Source organism: Archocentrus centrarchus, chromosome 9, assembly GCF_007364275.1.
Source record: "Archocentrus centrarchus isolate MPI-CPG fArcCen1 chromosome 9, fArcCen1, whole genome shotgun sequence".
In the NCBI taxonomy this organism is placed as follows: Eukaryota; Metazoa; Chordata; class Actinopteri; order Cichliformes; family Cichlidae; genus Archocentrus; species Archocentrus centrarchus.
In genome coordinates, this window is record NC_044354.1 from 22,398,020 (window position 1) to 22,410,354 (window position 12,335).

Genomic DNA, 12,335 nt, shown 5'->3' on the forward strand with positions numbered 1-12,335 from the left:
ATGTGGCAACAGTGACCCTTTTCATCTCTATTATCTAACCAATTTTCAATATATTTATTTTTTTTAAATGTGCAGGCTGCATATTCTGTTCATTATTTCCAATCATGTGGTACTCAAAGTTTTGCAACTTGGTGAAAATTTGTCTATGCCTACACCACATGTACTAACCTACAGAAAATTACATTTTACACTTAATGGGGTAACACTTTTTCTTCTTCGCTTAAGAACTTTTAATAAAAAAAAAAAAAGGAAGTACACTCACAAACCACTTAATTAGTTACACCTGTTTGAAAGCTTGTTAACACACACTGTATTTAATCAGCCAACCACACTGCAGCAACTCGATGCATTTAGGCATGGTCAAGACGACCTGTTGAAGTTCAAATCGAGCATCAGAATGAGGAAGAAAGTGATTTAAGTGACTTTCAATGCAACATGGTTTTTGGTGCCAGGGGGGAGGCTGGTTTGAATATTTTGGGATGTGGTGGAATGGGAGATTCACACCATGAAGATGCAAATCTGCAGCAACTGTGTGATGCTATCATGTCAATATGGACCAAAACACCTGAGGAATGTTTCCAGCAACTTGCTGAATCTATACCACGAAGAATTAAAGGGGGTCCAACCTGATACTGACAAGATGTACCTAATAAAGTGCCCAGTGAGTGTATATACAATTCTACAAACTGTAAATCTGCAGTACAGATCATAATATACACATTAAGATAAGACACATTTTGACCGATAATTGATTTGATCCAGTTAACTGATTCTCCTGACAGGCTGAGCACAGCTTGTGTTTTCTGTAAAGTACCTGTCTGCCTAACTCTGAGCCTCTGAGGAATTCATCCACCGAGGCACCTCTCCTCCTTGCATGGGGTGAGTCGTAGCCATCCTCCTCCTCATCAGAGTTGACAGGATGCAAGACATTACCTCGCTCACTGAAGATATTCCTTTTCTCAACCTGACAGGAGAAATGTCAAATTTTCAGAATGAAAAAGAGAGAAGAATAACCAAGGGGATGAAAATGATGAACAAGATACTTACTATCACTTCATTTTCAGAATAATGTAGTTTGAAAATATTTGCACAAATCTAACAATTTTCTTGAAAGCACTGCCTGTTTTGTTGGTTTATAAAGCATATCAGATCATCCTAAAAGATATTACCATTAACTTAATGAAAACGGCAGCTTTTTTGGCTGAGAGCTCTCATATCCCATGTTGTGATACTGTTTTAGAAAGAAATCCTCACACACCCGATTACCCTCAGCAAACACTCTCTGGGCAGCTTCCCTGGCCATGGCCTTAGCGATAGTGTTGGGGATGGGGACTCCCTGAGGCTGCGGCAGGATCCTCTGAGGAGAAGGAGATCGCTGTGGCTGGAAGGGCGGTGGCTCCAGGTTGGGACCTCGCATGGGAGGCAGCGGAGATGGGGAGCGTTCCCAGGGCTGGGTTGGCCGCAGGCCTACCTCATGCTCTTTGGTTTCTGGCTCTCTGGCACTTACTAATGGTTTGGACTTGGGCATGGAGTGGCGTTGAAAATGAGGCTGTGAATGGGGAGGAGGGGGGCGGATGGGCTGCGAGTGCGGCTGCGCGTGGGGCAGTGTGTGGGGCTGGGGTCGAGGCAGAGGCTGCACCTGGGGCTGAGGATGGTTCGGGGGATACGTTGATGGGTAAGGAGGGTGGGTTTGTGAGTGTACTGGGTGGGGCATAGGATGGGTAGGTGCAGTGGTTCTGTGGGAAAGGCGTGGAGAGCCCAAGAGATTGTGCGGAATGATGGCCACAGGCGAGTCCTGGGACTCTCCTTGTGTTGATAACGTCCTTACAATGACTTCCCTCGCCTCCAGACCCTGAATCCTGTTTAAGTCCACAGTCACGTAGTCTGCTGTGGGGTACAAGACCTCTGCTATCTGCATTCACAAAGAAACCAGAGTCTTTACCAAAGTGTAATTCAAGACTGTCAGCACCCAAACATACATGTATTGACATGCATTTGCAGCTTTCAAACTTTGGCTGTCAGAAAATATCTGTTTTGTCAAACAGTTGCCATAATTTAAAAACTCATTAATGGCAGATTTGTAGCCTTAAAGCCCCAGAATTAAGCACTGACTGTATTTAAACTTCACAGCACTCACCTCACACCTCTCAGAGAACAGTCAAATAATAAATAAAGTATACATCTGGCATTTATTTCAAAACATTATTAGATACGTGCAAGTGCATACACAACAAAAACAATAATGTGTTGTCGAAAAGGGACACAGTGAAAAACCTATCACAGGTCTTTTTGTGATTTCTTTTTTTTTTGGTCTTTGCTGTTTATTTCTCATGCCTCAGGGATCGATATCAACATTGAAGAATTTCTCCAGAAGATGGCAATAGAGCACTACTCAGAAGTAACAACAGAGGCTACCCCTTTTAAGATCTGCAGTTTAAGGCTGAATAATAAGGAATAAATAAGATTTGTTGTTTGTTACCTTTTGTCCCTTTGTGCACACGGCGTAGCCTATCACACTGGCCCCGTTGGAGGTTCCAGAAGGCGTCAGGGGCGGTGGCTTCCACCTTACTTGCAGGACCCCGGGAGTTTGACCACACTGGACCTGCACCTCCTGGGGTGGGAGAGGAGGCCCTGTGGAGCACAATATACACATACTGGATAAGGAGGGAGTGAATAAAGACAGGCTGACAGTGGCTGGGCCATTCCTGCCTGTTTGATCAAAAATAAATGAGCTGACCTTTGTACTGCGGACCTCTGGCTTTCAATATCCATTTCACTGTGAGATGAAATAAGTGCATTCTCATACTGGAGGATTTGTAGTACACGTATCACATTTAAACCCACTTGTACTGTAATGTATATGACATTCTAAATGAGTTTGGAAGCATTTTCAGTTTCACTAAGATGAATAGCTGGTCAGGGGTGGCTGAATAGCAATAGTTACTATAGCCATACACAGTAGTTTGTAGGATGATTTTCCTATATGTATGCTCATCTATAAACAGGTTTTTAATCAGGTGACTGGCTGAAAGATCCACATTTGCCAGCATTCGGTACATGTACAACAATATCCGGTTGCCAGATTCTTGCTGACAGTATTCTATGGAGCATCAAAAAAAAAAAAAAAAACCCAGTTTGCTATTTTCTCAATCTGTCCATACTGCATGCATACTAAACAACATGCCCATCTGTGCAGTGCTGCTGTTCACCTGCAGCCACACAGCGAGCACGAAGGAGCTCAGACAGTCAGCAGAATCTCCGAGCCGTAACGTGCAGCTGCGTGAGCGTCCGGGAATCTACATCAGTGCAATCTTAATCACATTTCTACGCTGACTGCTGGGAGGAAAACGCAGTCTCGGAATAGCAGCAGTAGCTGTTCAGAGATTTCATTTCCTCTTGTCATTTTTTTAAACTGCCCCTGTCACAAACAAGAAGCTCCTCTGAGAACTGAAATGAGTGTTTAAATTAATATCGCAGTGGAGCCACTTTCATTAATAGTGGACACAAACAGCAGACACTGATTTCGAGGGAGTGAACTGGTAGCTTCTCTGAGTGACTATTATTAAAAATGCATAACTAAGCACTAATGAAGCAACTTGTTTGAAGAACACACACTGAGTGCAAAAGCCTAACATAGTACTTCCAGATACTGTCGTCGTTATTGACAGCGGGTGTCTGCCACCACTATTGAGACAATTTTAGACGCCTCTAATTAACATATTCAATAGATAGATCATTTAATGAACTCTCAGCATGTGGGCTCGTCAGCTGCCAACACAAAACCTCAATTCAAACTTCAGCCTCAATGTCTAGCTGTCCTCCTTTCTCTTTTCTTTCACTTCTTGACGTCATAACTCTCTGTTATCTCCTGTTTGGCTCCAGTTTTCTTAATTACTGCCGTAACAATGGAATTGTCTCCTTCATTGGTAAATAATCAACATTACACATTCCTCTGAGCACTTATAAAAATCAATAATACGAACTGTATTCAATCTATAGACAACTGGCCAACTACATTTTATCTATACATTTACAAAGCAGTGCTATAAATGTAGTTGACTGTTCTCACCTGACAGGAGGGCTGTGAGACCCAAGTTAACGCTGGCAACAGACAAGCAAAAAGGAACCTCGTGGGAGAAGAAATCCCAGAGATTCATGCCTAATATACACCAACATTGCTGGAAGACCTCTTTTTCACAGAATGCTTCTTGAACATTTTTCAGAATTTCTTTTTCTGTTTGTATTTTTTTTTTTTTACCCTGTACGCGTCTTATCACAAAAGCACACTTACACATCCTGGAGGGCAATCTAAATGTAGCTGTGGAGAAATCAAAAATGAATAAAACATTCGTCAGGTTTGTAAATGTAATGACCTTGATGTGCGTGGCTGATTAAATAAAATGACTGCTGCCTTAGATGGATATGTTTTGGCTTTTTGTGTGAAATAAAAGTCTTTCACGCAGAACAAAGTCTACAAGAACACCATTTAGATTAGGGATAAATAGAAGAGCATGTTAGCCTTTAATCCTAAGCTTTTTTACACCCACCTTAGTGCTTTGGCAAACTTTGGTTCAGACTGAGTGTTCTGATTAACTTATTTCCAGATACGGCAGGCAGATGTTTTCAGTGAAAAAGCTCTTATAATTCCACTGTACACTGTACACAGCAGATAAGGTTACGTTTTTAGCCCTGCGACAGACTGGTGACCCGCCCAGGGTATACCCTCCCTCTCTCCCTATGGCAGCTAAGATAGGCTTCAGCCCCTTGTGACCCTAAAGTGGAAGAAGATGGATGGATGGATGGATGGATGGATGGATGGATATTATACTGCCCCGAAGTGGCAAAAAAAAATAGGCCAAGGTAAAATATGTTTTAAGTACAAAGAAAACCTCCAACAGTAGTAACAAAATTATGGGTGCAAAGCCATACCACAAAGGACTTTATGTAGCTTTACATCAGTAAGGTGGACTGATCAACCAACCAACCAACAGACTGAGACTGATATCTCTAGAGCCATGCTAGCATGGCCACAATTATATCAGTATTTCTAGCCATGTTCATTCAACCATACAACAAGCAGAAGAAAATCCGTTCACATAACCAATTATTTCTCCACTAGAGTGACTTACTTTTTAAAGACTGACCTGCAGGCTGAGTGCAGAACTCGACAGAGATTTCCCTCTTTTCCCTTTGATCCATTGGAAGCTGCCAAGGCACCTGATGTGGCTGTGCAACAACCTTAACCTTGTAAACTGTCATTGATTTCAAGTTGAAAAACTTGTACTTATAGCCCCCGGCCTTGACCATGTCATACTCTGCACCGTTGAGGAAGATGGTGTGACTGTAGTTGCTGTTGCTGGGCATCCAAGAAAGCTCAGCAGAGACCTGCGTGATGCTGTCCACCCGCAGGTAGTAAGGTGCCACCACCACATCCTTACCCACGAGAAGAGTGCACCGAAGTTCGTCTGACAGGCCCCTGTCAGTGATGCTCTGCACTGAGATACGGTAGGTGTTTGTGGCCAGATTGAGCTTTTCAATAAGAGACTTTGTCCTGCCCCCGTAGGGGACACTCATACGAACCTCCTTATCCACCAAGACATTGTAGCCACTAATGGAGCCCCAGCCTGGTGGGAACACAGGAGGATCCCAGCCAATAATCACACTTTTGGCCAGTTGCTTAATCAGGTTGATACGGCGGGGATAAGGCACAATGTCTTCACCGACCTCGTCAATGCTGACATCCAAGGTTCCTGTCCCATTGCTGGAGGAGCCCAGGAGATCCATTCCCAAACTGCTGGTGCTTAGACAGTCCAATTTACTGTCAGACAGCAGGCTGCTTATGCCGCTTGTGCCGACCCCAAGTCTTTGAGGCCCCAGGCTACTGTGGTTGAGGTAGCCAGGTTCTTTAGTTAATATGTCCCTGTGCTGGACAGAGGGTGCTTCCTCATCTTGGATAAAATCTACAAAATTGGATGGGACAAGTCCCCGCTGTCCATCCAGCAGCTCTCCTGAGGACACAAAAAGGACATAGCTGGTTTTTTGGTGATGTGGTAAAGTACAAGATGTGATAAAATTATAATTAAAAACAAATAAGGTGAGACCTTCATAAAAGCCATCCTCATCCATTGTTCCATAAATATAAAGGTATTTCCCTGCCACCAGGGGGAGCTCTGCCTCAGGATGCTCATTGGGCCCATCATAAGGATTGTAACTACAGTTGGAAAAAACATCAATAAATCAGCTTCCAAAGTGCACACTTTTTTAAAAAAAAATTATTCTCCATCTGGGTTTGTTTTATATCAAACACTGCAAATGTATGATGTATGTCAAGGAAAACTGATCTGCTGAGTACTGCTTTGAAAATATGAAGTTTGTTTTCTGTTCTATTATATTTGGCTGTTTGCAAATATGAGAGGGTTGAAGAGAGTGTGGGTTGAAAGCTTTGGCCCTGTTTCACCAATCTGTGTGCTGAGGATTCCAATTATTTTCTGTGCTGACAGGTTATTTTCTTTAGCAACAGAAACACTGAGTCACATTTAAGACCACAGTTCTGGAGAGAAAGCAAATAAAGCAGCAAAATTTAGAGTTCAGTGTAAGAGATTTTCTTTTCTTCCACCTCTATTTGAAATTATCAAATCATCCTAGCATGATTTCACTTTGGTTTGAGGGGGTTTTCCTAATGTAAGCACAAAGCCCAGTTAGAATTTAGTCTAAAAATGCACCAAGATAAGGAGTTTTGAAATTAAACGAGGGCCTGAACAAACTGTTCTTTCACAGTTTCCTCCTGCACTGAAACAAATACAGCAGCGGGTTAAAAAGTAACTGCATGTTTTTTATGCGTACCTGTACCGAGCAACACACAGACGAACCTTCCCCGTGAACCGTGGTTTGGATCTGGTGGTGGAGCTGAGATCTTTGTCCATCTAGAGAAGGAAGCATTCACAGATATTCACAGTTTCAACATTAAATGCTTCTCACCCATACAGACAGACCTAAGTACTTAGTACTAAGTACAAAGACATTCACAAACAAAGTGAAAAAGCAAATCACTGGGCTTTCCTATCTTGGTACCATCTCTTTCACAGATTTCACAGATGTCTTCCTATAACTGAATTGAATTGATTATATATATTTTTTTAAATCAACAATATATATGACTTTCCTTTCATCTGACTGTTTTAACTTTAACCAGTGTGAACTAAATATATTTGATGAATCCCAGATAATCAGCATGAGTAAAACAGAAGCCTCCTGGAGCCCTGCTGTGTGGATTTCCTCGTGTTCAGCCCAAAGACATTATTTAGATTAAAATGAATCAGCATTTTCCCAAATGTGCCGTCTACGCTGAGGGATCACAGAGGTAAGAGGGAGGCAATAGAGCTAACACTGGTGAGTTCAGCTTATAAAATGGTTTTGACAGAAACTATTAGAGCTCCACATGAGTGACAACAGGAATGCATTTGGGTAAACTGGGTCGAGCAAAGGATCTAAATTATTGGGAAATCTTCTCTGTTGCGTTGCTACAGTGCCATTTAGGATTTTTAGACTGTCTTGGATTTGATTTTGATTGGACAAAAAAGATACAAATGCACGCTATAAAATACCTCAGAAAGTAAAGCCCGTGCTGGACTGCTGGCTCGACTGCGAGTGAGGAATGTTGGCTTGACAGAGAGGAGCTCGGGCTTGTCTCCGCTGACCTGGAGTGGTCGAATGAACTCAGATATCAAGGATCTGCTTGTCGGGGCCTCATTGCCTGTGGAACAAAAACAACATCTGTCAATGTCTACTCACATCACAATATAACAGAACAAAAATCAAAGTGCAAACCATTACTATAATAATAATAATAATAACACTCTCCAGAATTTACATATCATATTTGATTGCCTGCTGTCCTGCCAACTTGCTGTCGTTTAAAAGGTTCTACTGTTTGATTCAATAGAATTTTATGACATTTTTTGTTAAGTAGGATCATTCATGTGGCTCTATGACTGTATTTGTTTATTTTGGCAATCACCTGCCTCACATTTGTTACTTTCCAGTTTTTATTTCCAGCATTTGATGATTATTTGAGCCACCAGAGCGTCTTTCACCTTTTTTTGTAAATTACCAAATTAGCTCTCTCTGCATTTATAGTCCTGTCCTTCTTCTTGTTGTTTGTCTGATCATCTGTGTACTCCGTGTTCCCCGGCTGTTCCATCCTGGCAGTTAATTTTTTTGTTAATCATTCGGTGGACCGTGCCCTTGCTGTCCTCTTCCTGCGTCTTTAATTAAATTTATTCTTTGTTCTTCAGACTGCCAGTATCCATGTTTTCCCTGACATCTGTGTGGATTCTCCTATTAACCTGAATTTAGCAGCAAACTGAACAGTGGTTCAGTGGACACTGATTTTTTTGGGAAAGTGGCATTTGAAATGGACTGTAGCCTATAAGCCTTGGCTTATGCCAGAGTAGAGGTACTTTTTAGAAACAGGAGCCTGGTAAGCTCTCCAGAATGAGATGCAGCTAGCACTGACATCATGCCTCTGCATCACTCAGCTCTCACTGTTACATCACAGGTACCACTGCACAGTGTGCCGGCCAGTGTCTATCCATTTTCTGGGTGAGGTCAAGTCAGGTCCTGGGTCAGCTGCCACTGCTCCTGTTTCTCAGCCTGTTCCTGAGAGTGGTGTTGGTTTCTGAGTGATTGGCCAAAGTTAGGACTGTTTCTGTGCCAGGCAATTGTTCCTGAGTCTGAGTCAGCTGAGACACCACCTATTAAGACTGTTCCAGAGTCAGCTGCAGTTTTCCCCGTTAAACTTGACTAAAGTCTTCCCTGTTCCTGAGTTTGTAATGGAGAATGCAGAGACTGCTTGCCAGTCAGATAATGTAACTTCAAATGCTGGGTCAAATGATGAAAAATATTATTCTAGAATCCACCAACTCCACCTCTGCTCCTGATTCAGCCTACGCCGCACCTGCCTGACAGCCCTCTCTCTGATGACCAACAACCAGTTCATGAGTCATTTTACTGGCTGGCCTCCCACTGGTTACAGTGGGGACGATCTCTGTTAACTCCCAGATGGGGAGTATTGGTCAATCCTGTCTGCTGATACCCAGCTGGAATCCCCCTTGAGTGTCCTGCATCCTGCCCTGTTCATTCAGTTTCCCCACCTTTTATGGTGGCCTCCTGCCCAAAATAGAGAGGGGTTCTGTCCTCAACACTGGTCCAAGCCCATGGATATATCCTGCCTTCACTGGTACTCCTTCCTGTTTGTTCAGCATCTGGGCTGTCCTACTTAGCTACCCTGCCAGTTCCAGGCCATCAAGCTCCAGGTTTCCCTGTTTTTTAGCTACCACACTAATTTGATCAGTTAATTAGTTAGTTAGTTCATTAGATCAATTTTTGTCTTTCAGTGGAATTTGCCCTTTTGAGCTCTTCTGTTTGTTCACCTGCCTGATTTCTGTGTTTATAGAAATATGTTTTATTTTGGCTCTCTCACATGCTAATGTCAGGATGTGGAGTTTCTACTATTAGTTCCTAAAAGATTGAAATGACACATCTTAATTATCTGTCCACTTGAATACAGGTGATGTACAGTACCAAGATATCATTCATTTGCTAAAAATATGAGATTAAATGCTAATAAATAGCCTTTATTACATGTTACAACCAGTAAGAGCCTTCACTTACCTTTCTCTGCGGGGGCAGCCAGTCCATTAAAGAGCTGTGACAGGGATTTGTTTGGAGAGCCAGGAGATTCACATACAGTTAAGGGTTCAGTGCTGAGGATATCAAACTTCCCAGCCTGGAGCCGGAACTTTTCCAGCTCTTTTGACAGGAGGTTGAACTGCTCACTCTGAGTTCGACATTTCTCCTCCAGCTCGCGGACTTTGGCCTGGTAACAGTGAGGGAGGCGATTCATTGAGAGAGAAGCAAGAAACAGAGGAGGAGAGAGAAAAACAGATAAACAGATAAGGACGGGAGAGGGAGAGACGGGATGGAGAAAAAGAGAAGAAAAATAAAGACACCACAGTATAAAGAGACAAAAAGACACACATCTAAACTAGGTAGATATTTGAGGCTTTTGCCTACTACTGTATCTACACATAAACAAGAAAAGAGACATTTACTGAACGACTTATGACACTGATGAGTCATTACAAAGAAAAGAAACCTTGAAATGACTTCTTAACTTCTACTGGCACTACATTCTACAAATCACATGCACAACTACCTTACAGTTAATAATAACAGTACTCCAAATAAAAGTAGAAAAACTTATTTCAAGGCATACTCAAACTGTCTTTGAGGAGGAGGACGATGATGATATTATATATTTTTGTTATCGTCAAGTGAGACCTTGAAAAAACCAAAAACTGCTCAGGAAGCTTTAAACTATTAAACCAAATGACTGTTTAAAGCACACTGCAGCAGAGGGTAACATGTTTCTTAAATTATGGTGAGCATGAGCGGTGCAGTTTATTTTAAGTCTATCCCACACACTGCACACCATCCAGGGAGTTATACACTGGTGCTCTACTACTAACTGGATATGTATTTATCTGTTACTGAGAGCAGTCACCATAAAATGCACTCTTTACTTCAGTCTGCATAATCTTGCAAATGTATGTTCACGACTTTACAGAACAGCTGTTTTGAAATATTCACTTAATCACTGGATAAGTGATTAAGTGGACTTGAGCTGAGAGCCACACACGAGGTATGGAGGTTTGCTTGTTGTTGGTTCTGGTCTTTCTACAAGATGTCAACAATAACAAAAATCTTTTTTTTTACATAACATCGTCCATACACGTTGAGAGCAGGAAATATTATTGCACAGACTAACACCGACAAACCGAACATGACTGTTTGGGCAGGTTTAATAGAAAATTCCAGGTGCTCCAGCATGATTTTTCATGTAGGCTGATGCAACGCATTAGCAATCACTTCTCAAGTCCGAAACTGAGTACAGCCAGAGAGGCTCTGGAAGATACTGAAGCGACCGTGGAATTGTGTAGCGCTGCCCAAAACACAGCAATGCCTGCTGCTTCAATAGTTCCATTAAATCAGCGGGTCCATTTCATGCAGGCACATTGCTGTTGGATATAACATGCTGCTAGCAGACGGACAACAAATATATTCCTACATTTATGAGACAGAATTAGTAAATTAGGAGGTACTAATAGCATCATACAGTTAGTTGTATGGCAAGTAGACAATTTTTAAAAATACATGCTGCATAACACACATGCAAAGCTACCAAGGAAAAAGGATCACATTCATCACTGCCTGGTAGTATGCTATCCTAAAAATATATATAAATTTTTTTTTCACTCTGAAAGCTAAAACTTGCCTCATATTGTAATGACAAATTTTTATTATAAGAGTATATTAAACATTTTTGTTTGTTCACATGTAAATATACTTTTAACACCTTTGATGTGTTTATGTGAAGCCGGTAAGTGAAACCTCAGGCCTTTATATGTAATTGAAGTTGGTCCATATTCTGGTTGGTTCATTTCTCGAGTCTTTTCATGAATTGTTCAAAAAAAAAAAAAAAAAAAGTGGCTGAATTTTTCTTTGTGATCAGGTCAGAAAGACGTCCACGTTATCTATTAGTCATGTTTCAACCTTTTAGAAAGTCCACTTGTGATTCTGCCTTGCGAAACAGAGCAGAATGGGATGTGAGAAAAGATCAATGTGAAATGCTCAGAATTGTTCTGAAAACCCCCAAAGCAATGACTGCACATTAAATCAGTTCTTAACTGCATTTTTTATGTTATCTTTTGAGCCTGAAATATACTGATGCTTTCTGACCAGTTATTGTTTTCACAGTATGGTGTTACTTTGCCCCATGGGTCAAACTAAATACAGTACTACTCCATATACTGTTAATGGCAAAGGTATTAAATAATATATATATTTCAAGTAAATAAATAAAAGCAATTCTGAAATACCTGCATGCTGTCCAAGTGGTTCTGTATAAGCATAAACACACATCCATACAATGAAAAGAGATGTAGGAAAGAAATAAAGCACAATTACACGTGTGATCACTCATACACATCTCTAAAGCACAACACTCTTAAAATTACAATCTTTTTGACACGCACGCATACATATCGCCTTCTTACAGTGCTAATACAAAGATTAAAAATAGATTATTACATTGTGCTGGCTTTATGATTCATTTACCTGAACTGCAACTCTCTATTCCAACAGTTTTTTTTTTTTTTTTTGCTTTTTTTTTTTTATATGAAAAGAAATCAACATAGCCCAGGATTGTTTTAAAACTAGAAGACTTAAAACAAACAAACAAACATACAAAAAAGATTTCAGGAAGTGAGGCCACG

General features: G+C 41.2%; 1 protein-coding gene across 1 annotated transcript in view; it reads right to left on the reverse strand.

Annotated features, from left to right (window-relative positions):
• rimbp2b (RIMS binding protein 2b) overlaps positions 1–12,335 on the reverse strand; it is a 73,816-nt gene that overhangs the window by 15,829 nt on the left and 45,652 nt on the right. The window contains exons 7-15 of the mRNA XM_030737623.1: positions 11,940–11,960; positions 9,673–9,877; positions 7,605–7,753; positions 6,844–6,923; positions 6,102–6,211; positions 5,145–6,008; positions 2,480–2,631; positions 1,259–1,912; positions 815–964 (exon numbers count right to left, since the gene is read on the reverse strand). Of these exons, the coding sequence (XP_030593483.1) occupies positions 815–964; positions 1,259–1,912; positions 2,480–2,631; positions 5,145–6,008; positions 6,102–6,211; positions 6,844–6,923; positions 7,605–7,753; positions 9,673–9,877; positions 11,940–11,960 (2,385 nt within the window). The remainder of the gene's footprint in view (positions 1–814; positions 965–1,258; positions 1,913–2,479; positions 2,632–5,144; positions 6,009–6,101; positions 6,212–6,843; positions 6,924–7,604; positions 7,754–9,672; positions 9,878–11,939; positions 11,961–12,335) is intronic.